We start from the raw sequence: 24,049 nt of genomic DNA on the forward strand, positions 1-24,049 counted from the left end.
CACTCCCACTTCCACCCTTCCTCTACAAACGGATGACGGGTGTCCACCGAGATATGTGAGATAGTTACTGTGTAATTTCCTTTCCTCAAATACAATTTTCATTTTCTTCATTACGGCCCCTCTTTCTTCTTTCACTCCCACTTCCTCCCTTCCTGTACGGTGCGGTTCAGGTGTCCACCAAGATGACAGAGAACTACTTTGCCATTTCCGTTCCTCAAAAAGCGTTGCTGCGTGAAAGGGCAACGTATCGCGCCGAACGGGTGGTGGGGTTCCATGGACTCCCTGGCAGCGCTACAACACGCTGTCGCGTACCACACCCAGAGGCGAAGCTTAAGCGTAATTAATTAGCAGTTAATTCGTATTTAGTCATTATTGAGTAATTAGTCATTAATTAATAATGTGTCATTACTTAGTAATCAGTACTTAATTATGTATGACGTCTTCCAGTGGTGACGTCACCAGTGCCACACAGGCAGTCAAAGTGGTGGGGAAAACGCTTTCGCCTCTACAGACTTTAGACAGTCAAAGTGCCCCCTGAGATGCCGCCGTCGCTGCGATTGCCGCGCCGTTGCTTCCGCAGTTCTACTCGGGATGGCCATTGGGCAAACCACAGCCAATTTTTTTGTACTAAATTTTTCTCGCCTCAACACCTCTCTTAACACAACATGGACATTACTGAAATATGAATGGAAGACCTAAGCTTCGCGGCTTAGCTCATTAATGATTGAAAGCTGTCTGGCATTAGAGGCAGCGATGTCTGGCAGGCCTATTCAGTCCATTCAGAGGCGACTGTCTGGTTGGGTATCTCTACGCTGACATGCATACCCGGCTTTTTTCGCTTGTGGTCCTCGATTTGATCTCGGTCGAGTACACTTCACAGAGTCCATGCCCCGCTTCCACGAAGCCAGTTGCTCTGGTTCCCAGTGCTCAACCCAAACGGGGTGGCCGCGTTTACATGGAGTCGAACGCTGGAATCAAGAAGGGCACTTAACGGTTTTAACTGCCCTCGGTGTATCCCCTCAGACGTGCTTTGAATATGAAAGCACTTGTTTCTTCATTTCCTTTTACTTTTAGCATTTGTCTTTTTTTTAATTTTCAGGCAGACAAAAACATTATTTCAACAAAGGGATTCGGGGCACGCAGGACAAATAAATGGCAGCGCAAGGAGACGAGGACTAGACGAGACAACAAGGACGGCGCTGACCCTGGGTTTCCCACCACCCCCCTGCACTCAAGTGTTTATGGTCCTAGAATTCGTAACACACATCGGTTCTTAAGAAACAACGCGGTTTTGGGGCCTATTGGCTGCGTGCTCGCCTCGCAGTATGAAAGTCCCAGGTAAAATTCCCCGCACCTTAAGAAGAGATTTTATTTTGCTGTGATACCACGGTGATGCCATTTGGGAGTTTCGAGACCACTGCCTCTAGTCGTGGCTGAGTCCCGATGTCGGTGCCGGTTAGCCGTATAATGCCTTGGCATTAAAAGTTGTCTGTGTGCTGTGCGATGTCAGTGCACGTTCAACATCACCAAGCGGTCGAAATAATTCCGGAACCTTCAACTACCATTTTCCATCTTTGCTCTTTACGCGAGACCACTTCCAACTCCTCAACGCAACATTCCCAAATTGCCAAGCGTTAGAAACGATCTACTTACAAAGGGTATTTGATAACCTTGCCACAAACATGCCCAGGACGTCCAAACTTGTGCATAGCAGTCTCACACATAATATATGAAATTTCGTGAGAAACACCCCGCGTGTTCACCGAAATCATCGAAAGCGTGATCACATATACACTCCCATCCATCTTTATTGCAATATCTGCGACCCTCCATTCAAGACGATGGCCGCATGGGGCTCTCCTGAGAGAGAGAGAGAGAGAGAGAGAGAGAAACTTTATTTCAAGAGGAATTCGGGGCACGCCCCAGGGTCCCCGCACGACCCCACTGCACTCAAGTGTTTATGTTCCTGAGGTCCTGAGAGAGCTGCACCGGCTAGCAGGGAAGCACCTCCTGCTAATCGGTGGGTATCTCAATAGTCAGCGCACTGACTGGGGATACACAATGACCACACACAGAGGTCGCAGGCTCTGGGGTCTCCTCCAGAACCTCTAACTCTCAGTCCACAACTTTAAGACCCCCACACGAATCGGCAGCAACCAGCATGGTTACTAGCCTGGGCCTGGTGCTCAGCCGCTTCCTCCTTGGGGTCAACTGGAACAGAACACAACACACACTGAGACGTGGTAGTTACCCGATACAAGTAAATATATCCCACTAAAACAACCCCGGCACATCTTCATGACAAACGAATTCATTGACTGGGACGCTCTCCGCATGGAGCGGGCTGCACGCTCAGACAACCCAATCACTGATATCAGCGACTGGGTACACGCTCTTCAGGCTGACATCCAACACAATACACAGCAGGCTGAAAGACCACAGACAATCTGACAACATATACCCTGCTCGCTAACTTTGAGCTGCATACCACTGTCTTCTAGAGAGGCGGCAACAAGGTCAACATAATAGAACACTCAAATGACGTTTAGTCACTCTACAATTCGGAGTAGCTCTTCTACTCCATTTGGAGACAGGTGTGCGACGGCACCCCCGGAAAACTGTCCACCAAACGGACGTGGCAGCTACTCCGGCTCCTCATCGATCCGTCGCAACCAAAAACCACCACCTAATACCACATCATTCGGCTCGTACACGCACAGAAAGACAACTCCGACGCTGTCTTGGATACACTCCGTGACACCTATGCTTCATCCGGTACACCAACTCCTCTCCCCTCAAACACATGATAGCCGATCCCTAAACTCGACGCCGACTTAAAGGAGGTGGAGGTCAGAGCAGCCGTCTTGGTGCTTCGCACCATGTTCGAACCTAGCGCTGATCAGTTCACCAACAAAACGCTCCATATACTGGATGATCGGTCTGTCACCCCCATTGCTGAGTACTTCGAACGATGCTAGAAGGAGAGCACCCTTTCCCAGTCCTGGAGCCACGCTCAGGCAGTTTTCATCCCGAAGCTAAAAGACACAACTTACGCTCTTCAACCTTCGCCCAATTTCGCTGATATGTCTTGGAAAGCTTTCTGAACATGCGGTGTTGACAAGAATCTCACAGCGCATGGAGGACTTTGATTTATATAATCACAGTATGGTGGGATTTCGCCCCTATTTGTCCACACAAAATGCCATACTGCTGCAAATAACCCATAACAGCTTCGACCCTCTCAGTCCGGACCACATCATGGCCGTCTTGCCTTTGGGTTTATCCACTGACCCAAAATTGCCTGACCCAAAATTGAACATTCATGGTCAGACTGTTGTTCCTGAGAAGTCCCAAATGATCTGCATGTCTCAAGAACCGCTAATTCCTCCCTTGCCCTTTGTCACCGAACTCGAAGGCCGACCGGTACCATAGGTCGAAACCCTCCGAATACTGGGTATGCATATGCACAGCGATGGAACGAACATCACGACCCTCCGGAAGCTCAAGCACGTAGTAGAGGCGATCTCGCACCTCATCTGGCGGTCCTCAAGCTACCACAGAGGCATGAAATAGCGCGACCCTTGTCGCCTTGTTCACGCCTTTGTACGCAGACGTGCGCTCTGCTCCACGCCCTATCTCTACCTCTCTCGCCGTGACATTGACGCCTTGGATGTTCTCCTTCGTTCAGGCATACGTGGTCACCCTACACCTTCACATATATACACCTACCGAACAATTCTTACAACTAGGCCTTCACAACGCATTCGAGGAACTTGTAGACGAGCAACGCCATGCACATATTTACATCAATGATCACGTACACGCTATGAAGAGAACTGGGTCAATTTTATTTGTTTGGAGGTGACTGTGCCATTTTTAAAACCATAATTTTCAATACTGCTCAGCTTGGCCTAAATTATTTTTAGTAGCAAAGTAGTACAACAGGTGGAATAGGATTAATAACTTTAAAAAGGAACTGTTAACGGTAATTGAGCAGTTAAAAATATCAAAAAGAAACAAACAATTTTATTATGAAAAGGGTGGAAACCTTTCAATAAACCAGTATACAGACGACTATCAGTATTTAGGCGTTGCAATTGTGTCCACACCTATATGGACAGCGTACATTGATCGCGGATGCACTTCAGCTCGTAAATAGTGGACACTTAAGCTCCGCCTTAAGGATATGACGTGGTAGCGTAGTGGGTTAGGCTTTCCATTCCCAGCACTTTAAAACCTTTTAACGAGCTTTTCATTTCTTTTAATTGCTTCAAATGATTAATAGATCAATTACACACTTTAAACTTTCTTAACTAGCATCGTCTAGCATTGGCTTTTCATTCTGAGGATTTTAACACCTTAACCCTCGTTTTTCCAATTTTTCATTTCTTTAATTAAACAGTAAATTACAAGTATTTCATTACCTTGTCACCGCCTGTCACACACCAGTCAATCATCAATGACTAGAACTACAAATTACCCTGATACGATTTTTTTTGTTACGCAGCACCCGATTATTGGTCACTGGTTTGAATACCTGCCGCGAGCTAGGCTCTAACTTAACTAGCACGTTTATGCTGCACGAAACGCTGAATCGTATGACACCACCCGGAGCATTCTACGGCAAACGGTTGGCATGATATTTTTTTTCACGCAGCCCCCGATTGTTTCCGACTCGCGGTGCCGACTAGTACGCCGACGGACGCAACACTCTGGCGCAGATTACAAACACATACTCTCCCCTCGCCCCTTACCCTAACCCACTATCATCCCTGCTTCCCCACTCCTGCTTGCGCCCTATGCCCAGAACCCTTCGCTTCTTCCCTCCACATCCTTTCCCTCTGCCCGGCGGACCCTCCCCCGCGGGACCTAGAGAACCTCAAGACCTGGGAGGACTGGGAGAGCCTGCTGCGCTCGGAGGACCCGGCCGTGCAGACCATCGCCACCGGCCGTGCTGCCAGTGTTATGGACCTTCGGAACATAAACACTTGAGTGCAGTGGGGTCGTGCGGGGACCCTGGGGCGTGCCCCGAATTCCTCTGTAAATAAAGTTTTTCTCTCTCTCTCTAAAAATAAATTGGGAAGAACGTCAAGTAAACTCGGCGCCAGGGTGTACAAAGCCATATTAAAACCTTCCTTAGAGTGCGCTTAAATTGTGTTGGGCCCTCGCGCAAAGGTAGATATAGAAAAAAAATCGTTATGTTAGCCACTCGTTTCGAATATAACGCTACAATTGCCGGGATTTTCCATCGGCTACGTTGTTTGAGACAAAACGGGCATTCTTGAAAAACGCAGGAAACTTGCTCCAGATGACCTTGCGATTCGATTACATTTTTTGAGACTAGGAGTGAACCCCCAAGAATGCATTGGTAGTAAAATATTCAACCGAAAAATGTTGGAAGATGCATAAACGCTATAAGGAACCTATTTTTGCTCACAGGAATATTTATACGTACACATTTTTCTCTAATGTGAACAATGACTGCGACGCCCTCCCGTATAAATCGGATGTGCTTGACTCCGATTAGTGATTTAAGACTTCGGCCGGTTGGTGCTTTCACTAATGCGTTATTTTTTTTATGTTTCATATCCTTATTCGTTTCATGTTTCCAGCCGGCCCGATGGCTCAGTGGTTATGGTGCTCGTCTGCTGACCCGAAAGACACGGGTTCGATCCCGGCTGCGGCGGTCAAATTTCGTTGGAGGCGAAATTCTAGAGGCCCGTGTACTGTGCGATGTCAGTGCACGTTAAAGAACCCCAGGTGGTCGAAATCTCCGGAGCCCTTCACTACGGCGTCCCTCATAGGCTGAGCCGTTTTGGGACGTTAAACCCCAGTAAAGCTTTCCTTTTTCTTCTGTATGTTGCTGTGACTATTTATTGGTAATAAGAAAATGAAAAGAAGGAACCGATGTTGCTAGCCGTGTCATCTGCCATCGAAGCTTGAAGCACCTGAGCTGCGGCTAGCGGGAATAAAATGACACAGTGAGGACAGGGAGAAGAAAAGAAAAGGGGAAGCGATGGAACAAAGGATAGGGGTAGGGCGGCAGTATACACCATGTTCAAATACAGGGTATTGAAATAAATCATTGTCTCATTTAGGTGTTTGTATAAGTAAGTATGCGTTGTCCCTTTCAGTGTCTGCTTTGTCAATACGAATTCGATTCTTTCACGGTGACCCATTCTTATACTCAATATTTTTTTTTCGTATTCGGCCTCTCCTGCTTGAACCGCATGTTGTCCTTAGTACGTGATAAATAAAGAAAAGAAATAAAAAGGAAAGGCCGTGGTTACGTCGACCTAGACCTCATCGTCAACTCTCGCGACGATCCGTTGGCCTGATGTCTCTATGCTTACGTGATATGTTACGCAGAGGCATCTGCATGTCGGCCACGGATCCCAATGAACACTGAAGCTCTCTTAAATGTCCCATGGACGTCCTAAACGTCCCCAGGACATCCAAAGCAGTTTCAGTGCCCCATTGGGATGTGACCAGATCCTATAGGAGGATTTCCAGACAGGGCCCGACAGGTGACGAAGGAAAGAAGGGACTCCCGGCAATGTCGGAGATGTTCCACGAGCGCGGATCGTGCGACCAGATGCAGATCTCAGGTGACGGCTCCAAAAATGTACAGCCTTTTGTCAAAAGTTTGGAGCCCAGGTGGTTTGCTTCTGAACCACACTGTGTGGTTCGTAATGCATCTTCAGCGATCCAAAATTCCTGAAGGTAGGAACATTTCTGGTCCTGCCTTCCCCACTAGGTAGGACGTCCAAGAATAACACAGGAGCCCCACTGCAAGGCTTAGAAGCAAACCCCTTGGGCTGTAAACTTTTGACAAATACTGTACCTGACGAGACAAGAAGCGAAAACAGCAGTCTGGCCGTTGCCACTTAACAAAAATAAGAGCTCTAGGAAGCACACGTGCCCGCTCCTGCTCGGGACGGGTCAGCACCCTGCTTTATTTTGAGCAGATTACGAGAAACCTGAGCCGATAGAAGGTGGCTTTAAAAACAGCCACAGTTCGTGCCGTGTGCCGCCTCTAGGGCGTAATGCGATAAGTGATTACACAACTAAGTCAGGCGAGCGCCGCATAGGCCGACCGAGTGCACTTGGCACAGTGAAGGAGCTGACTGGCACCACTCAACGTGTGCAACTTGGTTCCTTCAGAAGTGTACAGGACGGGTGGTCAGGCCCAGTCGCCGCCATGTCGTTTCTTTCTTTTCTCCCTATAAATGAATGGCTCCTGCTGGCAGTCGTCTTTTGTTGTCTGCTGTACATGTGAGTAGCTTTGTTTCACCCTTTCTGCGAATATTGTCAATAGCGGGCCGAAAAAAACACACAAGCATGAAAGAAGAAAAGAAAAGTTTTTTTTTTCACCGCTAGGGCCGTGTGAAAAGTGGCGCGTGCTGCGTTAGGGCAAGTTGCTGATCAGCCGAGTGCAAATGAAAACGAGCACTCAAGGAGGACTGAAAAGGGTACCGGAAGTAGGTTGACGTAATTGGAGCCCACTACAAGTGCGCTCAGTACCATTCTCCCTTATAAATATAGTCTATAGACAGTCTATAGACTTCTTATCGACTCTATTGACTTCCTATAGAGATTGCTTTTTGTCTGGTCAAATGTTTACGGTCAAATGTTGACCAACACAGATCCCACTTCGAGTTATTGATCAATTCGCTCTCGCCCTACCATAAGCTTGCCGTCCCGGTTAGCTCAATTGGTAGAGCGACTGCTCCGGTGAAGCGGTGGTCCCGGGTTCGAACCCCGGACCAGGACGAATTTTTCTTTAACTGCGAAGTTTCTGAGAAAGCTGTATAGCTTTCCTTTATAGCCGTATGGCTGCTCTCGGGTGGATGTCAATGAGTAATTACTCCCTTATTATTGCTTTTTGTCTATTCATAGTCTATGGGCTGTCTATAGACAAAAGTCTACCAAAAGTGTATGGCCATAAATCTATAGATTGTTTATAGACTCTCTATGGCATTTGTATCGTCTGTAGACTGTTTTCTAGGATTTGTCTATAGGCAGTCTATAGATTTTATAGACAGAAGTCCATAGATACTCTATAGACTAAAACATTTTTTGTGGGGGCTGTTTTAACGAGGTAGCATTATAGATCTCGTGTCGCAGAAAATACAACGCCGTTGTCGGCGTCGTTGACCGCGACAGAAAATTCCCCAGAAAATCCCCAGAGAACCAGCCTAAAAGGTACAAGGGCCAGCTAGGTCACGTGACCTTGTGGCATCATCATCATCATCATCATCATCATCATAACCTTCCCACCGGATTGTGAGCAAACTGACCACCGTGGCAGGTGGCAGTTATATTAATGATTGGCCGCGAGAGGCTGCTGGGAAGAGCAAGAAATTCCGCCGGTAACAGCATCTGCCATCGCAGGGCAGTGGCACGGCGCTTAAGCGCTGCACCACTACGCCAGGAGTGGTATGAGGACTCCCAGGGACCTATGAATGTTAAGTATAGAATGTCCAGTTCTGCATACATGGGCATTAACACATTTTCTATCGGGTCATACCTTTAAGGCGGAGCTGAAGTGTCCCGTGCAGTCTTTTCTTCCCTAATTTTCCTGACAACTTCGGAAAGGGAGCTGCTTCGCTCCATTAGAAGTTTTAGAGTGTAGTGGGGTGAAGAGTGTTAGTCTGATTTTTGTGGAGGATGTATTCCGATTATGTGTTGTGTGACAAGCCTGGTAGAGAGAAGATAGTGGGTTTGTTCCTAATTTCCCTATAGTGCTCGGCTATTTTCTCACGCTATACTGAAACGTCTTCCATTCAGGTTTGTTAAGGCAAGGGGTACAGGAATTCTAGTTTGCAAGCTGCACAGAAAGCCACACAAGACCATATGCGTTTCGTTTAAAGTACCGTCTTTGTCAAAAGTAACCAGGCTTCATGATTTTCTTCTAGCTTGTATAGTGGAGCCCTTGTGGCTTTTCTAAAGATCAAAAGGTGATGGAAGGTAAGAAGACCCTCAGTCCTTACCTTTAACGACTATTTCAGCTTCAGGGAAGCTGTAAGGGCTCCACTGTACGAGTTAGAAGCAAACCATGCAGCCTGGTTACTTTTGACAAAGACTGTACATATTGCGGTACCATTCAATTAAAACATATTTCTGTGTCTACCGCTTGAACGGTAGATGCGGCCAAGAAATGCCATGCCGTGCGTACATGGCGATCGTAACTGCGCCACGCTCTAACCCGTCCCGTTGCCTGGCACCGTCTTCTTTCTTGTCACACGCAAACTTGAGACAGGCGTATCCCTAATCGCGTGCACAAGCGCAGTACTATCATGTCCGCTGAGGCATCTCTCTGGGTGGGGCGGGTTAGTATAACCTCGTATGATAATCCAACGAAAGCCACTCCAAAAGTCTGGCCCTCAGATTTTCGAATTTGACGGTACTGATGACGTCTTGACCCTCTCGGTCAATCAGGTAATTTGGTTACGAAGAAACCCTGAGGTTTTTGAGAGACGACAACCTAAAGCTGAAGAAGTAATGTGAAGACAGCAATGACGCACAGGTTTAGCGCGCAGGAAGTGGAAAATAGGAAGAGTGCTCGGAGAACAGGCGAAGAGCGGTAATTTAGTATGGAAAAAGACTGGAACAGCCTCCACTGAGTTTTATCTCAAGCTTCAAATACAAAAGAAGAATCATTAGACAATACCGCGTCTTCGACGAACCGTAATGCGCTCAGCGCTCATGTTTTGATACTACTTAGTAAAAAAATAATATTAGCTTGCATCGTTCATTCCAATCAAATCATGTCTTTATTTCAACACCACTGATGCTGTGAGGCACAGTCAAAAAGCGAGTTAGAGGCTTGAAGGGAACTGTGCCCCTTTACAATGCAACGGTAACGCACACATCACATACATTGTTATTTACTCATTTTAAAATCAAAGTACAGTACATAGTTTACAAACATTTTGAAAATTGCGAACAGAAAATGTTAAAGAAATAGTTCGAAAAAAAAATCACAATAAATTTTAAAAAGGGCAAAAAAGAGCGAAATCCAAGATCAAATGAAATCAGGTTATGCTGTGTGATGAACTGTATGCTTTATAAGGTCAGTGTGGTAAATTTGTGATGTTCCGGTTTAACATGTGGGGAATACGATATTGATGCGTCTGCTTGCATAATTAGTACGAACATGGTGTATTTATCGGTGTTCATTTGTTCTAACTGTGCAAGGATTAGTTCTTATTGTTAGTTTTGCCAGTATATTAAAAAAATTTCTTGCCCTGCGCTAAGTATGATATCGACAGATTAATATTTCTTCGTATATTTCCGTCACTGGCATAATTTGGAGTGCATGAAAAATAAGCTTGGTGTGACTGTTGAATGGTGCATAATTGAACCGTTTTGTTTTAGAATGTGTGCAGTTTAGCAATGTTTGAAAACATGGTAGTACCCCATACCAGACCTGACTGTAGTTTAGATGAGAGAGGAACAGTGAGTTATAAATTAGTTTCTTAACCGTGACTGGCAATAAATATATAGCGAACTTTAGACTGCATTCTAGTAGCTCTAGAAAGTTTACAGCAAATATCATAAACAATAAGATGCCGATACATATTTTCCTGTATAATGATACCAAGTCTTTTCACTGTAAACTGCCAAGGCATGTTCTGTCTGTCAAGGGATGTTCAACCATGAGTTAATTAAAAGACTAGCGCATAAAACTAGCACAAAGACAGCTTGCAAGCGCAAGTGCACCGGTTGAAGAAGGCCGGTTTCCCTAACGACACAGTGATGGCTGTGGCGGAATGCCTCTTGAGGGAAGTCAGGGCAGGTGGCCGCCCTGGCGTGGCCTCCGGAGAAAGGGCCAAAAGGCTCAAGGCGTACGGCCATACCGTACGTGCACCAGCTTTCGCACCGGCTGAGGAAAGTTGGAGGGAAGTGCGGTGTAGACGTCATGTTCACTGCCCCCGAAAAGCTGGTGCGCATGTGCAAAGCCGTCAATGAGAAGAGGAAACCGGTATGCACCATAAACCATGAGTGCAAGTTCGTTCCGTGCACTGCTGGCATTGCATACCGCATAACCCTCTCCTGCGCTAGATGCTACGTGGGACAGTCTGGACGCTGCCTGAATGAACGGCTACGAGAGCATCGCACGCTGGTGGACTCATTGGCGGGGGGCAGCCATTTGGCCACGCATTGTAAGCGGTGCGGGTGCGTGCCGGCGTTTGATGCCACGTGTGTGCTTGGTAGGGGAGGCACAAGGTTAGGCCGTGAGATTTGTGAGGCTTATCACATTAGCAGGGAAGGTGATAAGTGTGTCAGCACGACGTCACTTGCCCTGACCAGGAAAGAAACCATGTATCTACGAAACAGTTTGCCACTTCTTGATTAGTTTGAGCTCTTTTGCAACCCAGTGTGCGCATGTGCCACTGAAGTGTTTTTAAGTACCTATTTGTTGTTTGTAGTAAACCTTCAGTTGATGTTTAGCGCTCGTCCTGTCTCCTTCTCTGTCTTTGTCCTAGTTTTATGCGCTAGTCCTTCAATTAACTATGACACACCAACTAGCCCAGCTTTCCGCCTTGATTCCGAGCATGAGGTTTGGTAGTGCGTCCACAGTTTTATTTTTGGCTCTGAATAAAATAGATTTAGTCTTTCTTGGGTCGATTGATCGTAGTGATGCTGTACTCTACACAAATAATCTGTCAAGTGCTTGATTCGCGTTTAGTGTTAGTACTGACATAGTTGGTGACCTAAAGAATAGGCTCACGTCACCTGCATAAATAACGAATATGGCATTTTCGCTAGCTCGTACTGTCCCTTTGATGTAGCGGTTAAATGAAAGTGGGCCTAAGGTGCTCTCTTGGGGAAAATTCGATTAAATCGGCTTTGTGTGCGCAAATAATTATTGACGAAAACTTTTTAGTCACGTTGTTTTAAGCAACTTGTGAGAAGCATTTGGAAATTACTTCTGAAACCATAATGCTCAAGTGTCTGCTATAAAATTTTATGATTGATGTTATCGAACGCGTTGGAAAAGCCTACATAAATGTCAAGCGCATGACACAGTCTTTGAAATGATTCTAAAATAATTTCTTTTTGGGTTAGTAAAGCTGCTTCATGGACCTGCCTCTCACGAACCCAAACTGAGAATATGTTAATATAATACACTGATTAATAAAACTGGTAATGCATTCATGAATTAACTTTTCTGCGTACTTTGAAAATACAGGAAGAATAGGTATTGGCGAGTAGTTAGATAACGCATCCTTGTCCCCACCTTTAAATAGTAATTAAAGTTACTTTTGCAGTTTGGAGCTTGGGGGGAAAGACACCAAAAGTAAACACGTTATTTATAATGAGTGCCAGTGGTTGCGAGATAAGGTAAGCAACATGCTTTACTGGAAGAACTAGTAAGCCATCTACGTCATAACTTTTGCTGTTCTGAAATGACTGCAGTGTTTTCTCAGCATCCTCCGCAACCAATGTGGCTAAAAATGCGCTATCACAAACCTTAAGTTCCAAAAAAGACCTCTTAATTAGCGTCCACAGCGTCAGTGCTGAAAAAGTTGCTAAATGTGTTCGCCGACTTAAAGGGGCACTTTTTACCACGGGAACTCGGCCTACACGTTCCAAGCGTTTTTAGAAACTTCGAATTGTTTTCTTGTGCGGCCCATATCCCTAATTTAAATCTAATTAAACGACCCGTCTTCCGCCTTTTTTTTTAACTCACCGCTGACGGTAGAACGAGTCAACCAAGCTTTCAACCGGTCCCGTGGCGGCTTGTCGTTCTGCCATCGGCGGAGTGATACGTAGCGATCGGCGAAAGCAAAGAGTCCACGCGTATTTTTATTTCCGTGGGCCTAATTTGCAGCTACGTAGTCTCTGACTGGATCTATTTATTCGCGGAAACCTAAAAAACAAAATAGCAAAAGCGGTGCCGCCACAGTTAGTTGACTCCTACCGTCCGCAGTGAGTTAAAAAAAAAGGCGGGAGTAGGGACATTTAATCCTATCTAAATGAGAGAAATCGGCCGCACAGGACAGTAATTCGAAGTCTAAGAGTTCTCGGAACGTGTAGATCGAGTTCCTGTGGTAAAAAAACGAGTTCAGATTTTTTTTTTATTGCACCTTTAGGACTCGATAATGTTTTGCCATCAATGTTTAGCTTGTCTGTTTTGAGCTTTAGGCTTGAAGTTAATAAAGGGACTAAATATCGCAATCTCTCTTTCAACGTACTATCAGGGACAAAAGTGGTATACTACACGCGGCGGGAGGCGGAGCAACGAAAAACTGCGGCATTTTGGCAAGCTGAAGCACGCAACATTGAAACGAGCCAAGCGACATGCCTGCTGATAATAAAGGTCGCGCATTGGCTGTCTCGATCCCAGATGCCGCCTGTAGATGGCGTTGCAGCGCAGTTTTTCGTTGCTTTTGTCCCCGGTAGTACTTTTAAGGAAGGGCGTTGTGGCCTCTCATGAATGCTATAGGACTTAACGAAAATCGCTGCAATGATTTTAGGGGCAGTCGTTCTTACTTGTGCCTCGAGGGCCACGGTGCTATAAGTGTTCACTGAGAGCGTCTATTACAAATGGTCGGGATTACTTTGACTGAGAGTTTGGAACATATGGCTAAAAGGAATAAGACAATTTCGGAATAGGATTGGTTAACAAGTCTGACAGTATAGGCGCCATGAAACTGAAATTACGCATCCGGTGGCGATTATAAGACGTACGTAAGATACGTTTTAACTGAGAAAGTTCAACTGCAGGTTTTGTAACGGGGGTTAGGTAGCGGCAATTCTGCGGCTTGAAGCTATACCGGGTGTTTTTTTTAGAAGGTCCAAAATTAAAAAAAAAGGTAAATTGCTTTAGATTTATTTTAGCACTGGGGCTATACTGGAGGCTACGGCGGGCGCCAGGCAAGAGGAAAACTGCTGTAATTAGTTCGTTGATTAACTAAATATGTTAATTAACTTTTCTAATTTTTGTTTTAGGGAATATATTGTATTCGCAGAATTGGAGATCGTCCTCTAAACAGTCCAACCGTGGAAAAACAATTTTCATTTAAAATTTTTCACGCACGTTACGAGGCGCGAAAAATTCACCCTGGTAGGCATCTTCACACCGTAACGCAGCGGCGGGAGCGCCTCTGACGTAGTTCACTCCGCCCTGCGCTTTGCGTCACGCATCCCGGACTGGCGGCCTGCGCTATCGCTGCTTATCTCGCTTCGCTCCGCGGCCTCACGGAATGCCACGCTGGAACAAAAACGCACTGACACAAAGTGCAGGGCGGAGCGAGCTACGTCACAGGCGCTCATAGACGCTGTGTTACAGTGTGAAGCTGCCTACCAGGGTGACTTTTTCTCGCTTCGTTACTCGCGCAAGAAATTTTCTCATGAAAATCTTTTTTCTTGGCTGGACTGTTTGGAAGACGATCTCCAATTCTGCTAATACAACATATCCCCTAAAATAAAATTTACAAAAGTTAATTAACGCATTCAGTTAATCAGCGAACTAATTAAAGTAGTTTGCCTCTTACCTGGTGTCCGCCGTAGCCCTCAGTATAGCCCCAGGGTTAAAATAAATCTAAAGGAATTTACCTTTCTTTAAAAATTTTGGACCTTCTAAAAAAAAACACACGGTATATTTTAGACACACTTGTGGGTGTGTAATTAATAGCGCTGGGTCAAATTTTCGTATTCCAGCCGCAGCAGAGCGACTCAGTATCGCAACTACTGGAAAAGCCAGAACCTTGAGCACGAAAAGCTCTCCCTTTTCTTCGGACCTCAATTGAAGCATCTACTGAGAGTGAGTGAAACTCGTTGTTTTTGTACCTTTATTGGCAAGCTCCTTGCGTATCACTCTAGTACTAATGTGACAGAAGCCAACAGCCACAGAAACCAAGGGGCATAGGGGATTTTTTTTTTAAGTTATTTTATTTTGTGGTGTTGATCAATTTAGAAGATTACTGAATATGTTATCGCTTAAAGATAACTGATTAGAAAAGCAGAAGAAAAAACAACCACCTGCCGCCGGTGGGATCCGAACCCACGACCTCCGAATTACGCGTCCGGTGCTCTACCTCTGAGCTACGGCGACGGCTGTCATTTCTTCTGCTTTCGGGGGTATTTATGTTTACAAGTAACCTAACCTTGAGAGTGTTCATCAGCGCCACCCACGTTCATAAGCGGCGGACGTAGAACGTCCTGAGTTACCGCAGGTGTGACGTAGAACGTCATCGAACGGAGAGGGTGGAAGCTGCGTGAGAACCCTCTTATGCTTCCTAAGGCGTCAAGGCTGCCAGAATCGAGGCCCTCGCTAAGCAATTAAGCACACAAGGGAAGGGGATGAGGGGCTCGTTATAAATATGACAGAAGCCAACAGCCACAGAAACCAAGGGGCACAGGGGATTTTTTTTTAAGTTATTTTATTTTGTGCTGTTGATCAATTTAGAAGATTACTGAATATGTTGTCGCTTAAAGATAACTGATTAGAAAAGCAGAAGGTGGTTGTATTTTCTTCTGCTTTTCTAATCAGTTATCTTTAAGCGATAACATATTCAGTAATCTTCTAAATTGATCAACACCACAAAATAAAATAACTTTAAAAAAAAATCCCCTGTGCCCCTTGGTTTCTGTGGCTGTTGGCTTCTGTCATATTTATAACGAGCCCCTCATCCCCTTCCCTTGTGTACTCTAGTACTAAGTCTGCTGTACCTTACATACTGAAAAAAACAGAGGGAAAACAGAGGGACAAGAAGAAAGGTGGACACAGCAAGAGCGCTGACTCTCAACTAAGTCGTTATTCGCAAAACCTGTCAATTATAAAATGAACGTTCAACGACCTACACGCGATCATACCGGCTGAAACACACACACACACACACACGCACGCACACGCACACGCACACGCACGCACACACACACACACACACACACAAGCACACGCACACACGCACACACACACACACACGCACGCACGCACACAGATGCATACAACGCTCAAAGGTTGTCAATAAACGTCGTCTTTTTATAAGACTGACATATTGACGGTTTTACTAACACAGTTTTTGCTCCTCCTTCGCGATGTGAAAATGTTCAACCACTCCCCTTTTGGACTAGTCCTTGTGAGTGTGCAGTATCTCGGTGTGACAAAACAACGTAGTGCACTTTCTCTATTTCATTACTGTTTCGCCGTTCTTTCATTGTGAACTTTTACCAACTCACTCAACTCAACACTCTGATATGCCTTACCTTTCACGCGCAGCCGTTTCACACTGTAGACCAGGAGCTTTACAAGAAGCACGGACGCCTTTTCGGGTAAGAAGAAGCGTGTTAAGCATTTCACTCCATGCGCAATAATAGTTTATGCTGGCCGGGGTGCGCTTTTTACTTTCCTCGAAACGTTTCCTTTAAAACAGGTCGTTTGAAGATGGCAAGCCGGTGCTGTATGTAGCCGAGCCAGACCTCGTCAAGTTAGTCCTTGTGAAAGACGCCTCGAAGTCGCAGAGAAAGGTGAGTCTTGCCGTTCTATTTTTGCTTATTTGCTCCTTCCGCCAATATACAGAGACTGCCCACGAGGTAAGACAAAAACGAGGTGATGAACCTCCTGACTGGGTAGTGTCCATGCGTGGGTACAGCAGCAAGAGTGGTCTTGAAGTCTGCGCACAACAGCCACGAAATTAATCTGCAGCACTGCTGAAGAAATACATATACGTGCAGTAATGTATACTGAATCATACAGGACACTCTGTATAGAATTCTACCCGGGAAAAAGCTTTGGCCGTAACCATACTGCTTAACAGCACATCAAGCAACACGCTCGCTTGTTTTTATTCTAGTTTATAGCCCAGGTGTTAACTTTTTCCCGTATATAATTCTCTACAGAGCTTCCTGTATGATTCAGTACACATTACTGCACGTATTCGTATTTCTTCAGCTGTGCTGCAGATTAATATCGTGGCTGTTGTGCGCAGACTCAAAGACTACTCTTGAGTCAGGTACAAGGTTGAAAGTTGTCCTGAACCACACTTACCAACGTTAACGTGAACGTTAATGCTGCCGCGCGTCATTATGCAAAGTATTTCAGCACGCTTTTATGTAATGGAATGCTATCATTTTGCTACGACTTTGATATATACGCGTCAAAGCTTATGTCATGCCTGTTGTGTTCTTGGCAACGATTGTGAAGTGATCATGTGGGGGCACAAATTTTGTGTCACGTTGCTTCGGGATAGGCTCAAAAACAAGCGATCAGTCGCAAGCATGCCACCATCTCGCCGACATAATGCCAACATAAAATTTTGAAACAAGAGCCTCAATGGCGCGATGCGCATATCGGTTGGCAACAGTGATTTGTTTTTTTGTTGAATTTCAATTGCACCGCAGAATGGTCGGCAGAAAATTTATATGTGGTATAAAATAGCCCGTCGCGTCCGCAGTACCAGTCGCGGTGCCTTACTAAACCGAGCAGACCGGTAGGCTTTAGCCAGCCTTCCGTAACATCTGTTTCGCGTGAAAAGTGGTAATGCTTCAATTGAAAGGCAACGACGCAAAGCCTTGCGATGCACTGAAAGATGGCCTTTCAGGCACTATGTTCCTTGCAGACAAGCATTATGCTTCACTATCAAGAAAAATCTTGCAATTTGTGTATATACTACCAGGAATTCACACAAGCACTTCTAGTTCCCATGGCTTCCACCTCGTCACGAGTGGCTCTGACCATTGACGTCATCCGTGACTTAAGAAAGAGATTGACCAAGTGGCTGCAGAGTAACACGTGGTACGGTCGCTAGGCTTAGCGGCACAGGCTGGGCGCTGTCTCGAATTCCTAGTAATGATTCTTAGAGCCGCCTATTTCGCAAAAATAACATGAATAGCTCAAAAACTGGGAATTCACACGCGTCGCACATGTTCACGCTCAAGAAATAGAGGCCTTAATTTTCAAAAACGCAGATTTATGCCCAAATAATTATATTATTTATCGTCAGAAACTCTTCCCACAACTAAAAATGAACTGCAGAGTGTACTTAAAATATTCCACCGCTTGATAGAAGAAAGAATTGGCAGAACCAGTGAGCATTTCCTAAGCGCACCATGAAATTTGGCGATGTTCATCTCTAGTTTTTGGTTTGGAAAAGCGATTTTTATTTATTCACACGAAGTGGCCCCACTAGTCTGACCAGTACAAATTACTAATATGTAGTCGGCAGGACTGACTTTCTGAAAACAACGGTATAGACACCTCGAGAATAATTTTGAAAAGTGACGTCCGCAAACGTGGGCACCACGCAGGAAGGCGACATGGGCGATTTTTAAAACTGCGCTGGTCATCTAGCGTAGTACAGCTTAGAGCTTGCCAGTGGTCTTACATTTATATCACTGCACTGCCTCACCCTGCAAAAAAACACTCCTAACATCGTATTTTTATGCCACAGCGGCCACAACATAAAATTACTCACATAACCATGGTCCTCCCCATCACGTGTTTCCAGGTAGTCAAATCCGAAGACCCCATACTTGATAACTTAATACCGAATGTTGGGCCTGAGAAATGGAGGAAGATACGAGGTGCTACTTCCCCTGCCTTTACATCAAGGAAGCTCCGCAAAGTAAGTCTTCTTAGAAAGCTGCTGGTCATAGCGCGTGCATTGGTATGAATCCAAGGAGAGGGCTGAGTCGGGCTGGTCGGTTCGTGTTGAATGGTACGACGAAACAGCGCTGACGGACGGGACGGAAGAAGAAAAGACAGCGCATGTGTCTGTCTCTTCTTCTTCTTGGTCAAGAGCCGGAGGAATGGTTTGTGCCTTCACGTAGCCACCATCTCGTGCTTCTGGGTGGCCTGTTATGTTAAAAGAAGAGTGGAGAGTTGTGAAGAGTGCTGAGTGTTAAGTTTTAATGCGATAGCATTGGAGTCCTCGTTGCACCAGAACCTCGCCGATGGCCGGTGTCATGAAACTTGCTTATTGGTCGAGAGAGGTCGCAAGAACTTATGACGTCATCACATGTCCAGATGGGCCACCCTGACTGGTCAACAGAGGTTATGTTAGCTTATGACGTCATCAGAACCTGCCCATCATGGCAGGTAGGACAAGGTAGCCACTGGATATTGAGCAACATGCCGGCAGGTGGCAAAGAAATTAATTGGTCTACAAAGGTCACGTGACCTTCTGACATCATCGAAACCTGCCCGCCGGGTTGTGAGCAACGTATTGTTCAGAGAGCAAAACTTGATAGGGAATAGAAACCAAAAAACAGAAAAATTGTGATACTGTATTCTACGGGCTATACTCCGCACCCAATGTCTAGTCATCATCATCATCCTGACTACGCCCACTGCAGGGCAAGGCCTCTCCCATGTTTCTCCAATTAACCCTGTCCTTTGACAGCTGTAGCCATCGTATCCCCACGAACTTCTTAATCTCATCCACCCACCTAACTTTCTGCCGCACCCAGCTACGCTTGTCTTCTCTTGGAATCCACTCAGTTACCCTTAAGGACCAGCGGTTATCTTGCCTTCGTATAACATGCCCTGCCCAAGCCACTCCTTCCTTTTGATTTCGACTAGGATGTCATTAATCCATGTTTGTTCTCTCACCCACTCCTGCTTGCGGTCTCTTGACGTTACGTTATGTGTAGTACGCAGAAGAAAATTTTGGCTCCAAGTAAAAAAAGTTCTCGCCTAGATAGTCCGCACATGAAGTATAGTCCGCAGGGCCGAATATGGACTGAAAACAGGTCTTTTGGAACTGTCAGCAACGAGTATACAATCGGTAAGCAAAAACCGGATTGTCAAGCAGTAAAATTCTGGGCCTCATAGACCGCATAGAAGTCTGGGCTAAAACACGTCAAAACACTTTCCCCGGGGCTCCAGAATAAAACAAATCAAGCATGTCAGATTTGACAAAGCCTCGCCAGTGTTCTCATCACCGTCAGAATCTGACACTTCTGTTGCAACAGTTTCTAGTCCGGCTTTCGTGAAACCGTTGACTAAGTTCTGGGATGCCTTCTTCAATGGCCATAGCACGAGGCGTTACTTTTCCGCCCCTGGCGTTATTCATCCAAGCTATGATCGAAAAGCAGCCACTAGGAGCAGCATTTGCTTGCATAACGAAGCTGATTGCATATGGGAGCAGACTTCATTGTGTGATTTGGCGGAGTAAAATGTCGCAAGTGCAGTAGGGTCACGTACCGATTGCCATACTAGGGTTCTTCTGCTTTGCCAAACAATCTTAAGAAAGTAAAACTTGTATAGTCCACACCCATAGATATGTCCGCACAACGCGTAAATTCAGGTTTTAAACATGCATTGTCTGCGGATATAGTGCGGAAAATACGGTATATATGCAAATGCTGGCTCCATCAAAGCGTAGCAGATACATGCTATAGCAGCTAGCAGTCCTAATAAGGTGGTTAATGGACTGACATTGCAAAGAAATTGACGCACGCACGACACAAATGTGAAATCTAATTCTATCAGATTCCACTCTTAAGGGGACTTAAGTGCCCGATAGTTCTTTTTGTTTTTCCTCTCTTTTCCTGCATTTATCTTTCTTTCGTGTCCTCACTTCAATCCACAGATGCAAGCTGTCATCGACAGCTGTGTGGCTCTGCTGTCAAAGCGATTGAATGAACTCGCGAGTGAGGCGCAAGACGTTGACATGAGCGGGTAAGTGGTCTCGCTCGCCTCGTCGTTCACTGCTGTTCACATACCCGGCTCTTGATTCAATAGTTCACGTAATCTTCGGCATTGGCCCAGAAGATACGGTGTTCAGATCCTGAAAACCATTTTGCGGTTTCGGTCCGTGACGCCAAGGACGTACTTCGATGAAAGTGAAATAATAAAACGCCTTGGCAGTGACGTTACAATGGTCGTTAGGGTGCCGGAATTTATCCAACCTAATCCCTGTGATTATATATAATAGCCCGCAGTGCTGTTCTGATGCGTACATTTTCACCTGCTGATAGGTTGGAACGAACGAAGTCTAGGAAAAAAATAGGCGTAGAGAGCAATCGAGATACACGTTCTGGGCACTCAATTTCCCTTAACCTCTTTTCCCCCTCGCAAAAGAATTTGTTGCTGCCGACTTCTGTTAGAATTGCACATACCCACGGTGGGGGATTGTCCAGAGTGCACTGGACACACAAACAGCGAACAGAGATTTACTAGTTAAGTTAGGTAGACATCGGCTAACTTCTGACCTACAAAAAAATGCAATTTAGAAATTTATGCGAACGAAGCCCTTCACTAAAATCTGACGGCTTGTGGTCTTGTTCCTCCTCTTTCTTCCTCACAAACTCGCAAAGATTCTTCGACCAATACACCTTAGACGCCGTGGCAAGATGCTCATTTGGAGCTAATCTGCCGCATGACTCACCACAGGAAAAGTCTCTCGTTGAAGGCGCCAAATATGCGCTCTTTGTCAAGATAACACCGTCTCTCATACTGAAAGGTAACAGGCTTTATCGTTTTCTTTTTTATGGAAACAAAATAAGCGATACTTTTTCCTGTGATGTGTCAAGACGAAGTGAAGTTAAATTTCTGAAGATCAATCTCAAGAAAGCTCTTTAATAGCCTTCTGTTTTTAATTCTGCTCATTTATTGCTTCAAAAAACTGTCTGGAATAAAGGTTTCCCCTCTTGGACCTGCTCAGTCCAAGAACTGAGTCGCATCGCATTATCTACACTGACTCTCTATAAGATTCGCTTGTCGCTGATAGCAATCGCCCTTCATATGAGGCATTCTGCCTGAAGCCTCCGAGAAAAAGGAAGAAAGTGGATTAAGAGACAGAATAAGATCTTAAATTAATTCCAAGGCATTGAGACTTTCTTATCGCCAAGTGGCATTTTCCGTGACTATTTACTATCAGCTCTAAGGGATATCAAAATTCTGCGTGTGCACTTTCTCACATAACTGTGTTGCCAAAGACAAAATGGCTGACTTTTCTTTAAGTGAACTGCGTGTGCTACAGGACAGGTGCTAAGTGTGCGGATAAAGTGAGGCATTTTGGAAGAATTAAACAAAATACTTCTTCATCCTTTGTTACAGCTGCAAACGCGTAGTCAGGCATCTTGTCTTGGGCAACATTGTTACGCGGGTAAGCGCACTTGCGGAATTTTGAATACCCGATGATACTGAAAGTAAAAAATTACCCATGCAAGCAATTGCTTCAGGAAAATTAGGTATGCTGGAGGTACTGACAATACATCCCAACCATGCAAATGCCTAAACATGCAAGAAGTTGTTCAGATTCGTGGACATCGTGCAAGATAAAGGGGACATAGATTTGGTGTGGGATTAGTGATACCGCATAAGGGTAAAAGTAGTCGTTATAAGTCAGAATGCCGACATTAATGTTGGAACGTTTCAAAGAACATAAAACAGAATGCAGGAGTATTGTACCTGCATATGTTCATCGTATCATAACCATAATGAAAGTGCCAGCGCAACAGAAGTTCACTTTAAAAAGTGCTTCGCGAGCATCTACAGAAAATAAAAGTACAGTCGAACCTCGTTATACCGAAATGATTTATAACGACATAATGCATATAACGAACGAATGCCGGTTCCCCTTGGAAGCTCGCTTAACGTGGGCTGTAACGAAACTGAGCTCGTTAAAGATCCCCACCTGAAGACCTCCACTATGGCCCCTTTTTCTCTCTTTCTTCTTTGACTCCCACCTTCCTCCCTTCCCTTATGGTGCCTTTCAGGTGTCCACTGAGATATGTGAGACAGAAACTGCGCCATTTCCTTTCCTCAAAAACCAATTTGCCTTTAATTTATTTTTATGCGGGTTTAACATCGCAAAGCAACTCAGGCTATGAGGGACACCATAGTGAAGGTCTCCGTAAATTTCGACCACCTGTGGTTCTTTAACGTGCACTGACATCGCACAGCACACGGGCCTCCAGAATTTCGCCTCCATCGAAATTCGACCACCGTGACCGGGATTGAACCCGCGTCTTTTGATTCCGCATTGCTTGCGTGACTTCTGAGGTTTCGACTGAGTCGTATCCTTTCTCGTAATCAATGAAGACTACATATAGGTGTTGGTTATATTCTGCGCATTTCTCTATCACTTGATTGATAGTTTGAATGTGGTCTAATGTCGAGTATCCTTTATAAAAGCCTGCCTAATCATTTTTCTGAATGAAGGCTAAGGTTGTCTGGATTCTGTTTGCAGTTAGCTTAGTAAATATCTTATATCTATGTATATAGCAGTTGAGAAGGAGGCACTATAAACCGGAAGTTACATACTTTTAACCTAGACTGACGCCCGCTCAAAAACATAGAAAGGGTGTACTGACCCAGTCGAAGCCTCAGTAAACCCTTGTAACGTTTTTAAGCGAGTGTCAGTCTACTTTATATATACAGCTTTTGTCTTAATTTGTTGCATCTTGTTATTTTCAGCATTTATACAGAAACTCAGCCAAGCCTTCCACGAGCTTTCTTTCAACCCAAAGGCATTCAACTTCTACAAGCATGCAACACTAGACATCATCAGCAAACGTGAGAAAAGCAAGACAGTAAGCATCTTTATCATAATAGCTTAGTTTCTTCACCACTATTTTGTCAATGTACCAGTGGATCGAATTGGTGCTGTAACACACAAGGAGCATGTTTTTTCCCCTCTAGTCTGTCTCAGAAAATTGTGGGAAGGGCTATACAGCCAACCAGCAGATAAAATTAGGGTGGAAGATCATCTTATCTTGGTCTTTATCTGTAATTTGGAACAAAGAATGCATACCTACATGAGTTACGTGGACAATCAGGAGAGTACTCAATCTGCCAAAGTTCCATTTGGTGACCACCAAGATTTGAGACAGATGGTGCGCTATTTCGTTTCCTCAATAACCAATTATTACGGCGTTCCCTGCCAAGTTGCAGTAGCTTCGATAACAAAGCAACGCAATGTTTGATCAAACTCTCGACACGTGGACACTCAAAACAATCAATATCATGCTATTCTATGTCTACAGCGCAATGAACGGAACAAGAGGAAGGACACAGGCAGAGACACAACACAGCGCTGTGTTGTGCCCCTGCTTGTGTCTGTGTTGTGTCCCTGCCTGTGTCCTTCTT

General features: G+C 45.2%; 1 protein-coding gene across 1 annotated transcript in view; it reads left to right on the top strand.

The window, feature by feature from the left end:
• The first annotated feature begins 7,201 nt into the window (after positions 1-7,201).
• The window catches only part of LOC149329269 (cytochrome P450 3A24-like), a 36,342-nt gene continuing 19,494 nt past the window's right edge, over positions 7,202-24,049 (top strand). The window contains exons 1-8 of the mRNA XM_089562172.1: positions 7,202-7,275; positions 14,680-14,776; positions 16,235-16,287; positions 16,389-16,482; positions 18,462-18,578; positions 20,547-20,635; positions 21,274-21,419; positions 23,378-23,493. Of these exons, the coding sequence (XP_089418298.1) occupies positions 7,202-7,275; positions 14,680-14,776; positions 16,235-16,287; positions 16,389-16,482; positions 18,462-18,578; positions 20,547-20,635; positions 21,274-21,419; positions 23,378-23,493 (786 nt within the window). The remainder of the gene's footprint in view (positions 7,276-14,679; positions 14,777-16,234; positions 16,288-16,388; positions 16,483-18,461; positions 18,579-20,546; positions 20,636-21,273; positions 21,420-23,377; positions 23,494-24,049) is intronic.

This window comes from Amblyomma mixtum, chromosome 9 (assembly GCF_055824585.1).
Source record: "Amblyomma mixtum isolate Tamu chromosome 9, ASM5582458v1, whole genome shotgun sequence".
In the NCBI taxonomy this organism is placed as follows: Eukaryota; Metazoa; Arthropoda; class Arachnida; order Ixodida; family Ixodidae; genus Amblyomma; species Amblyomma mixtum.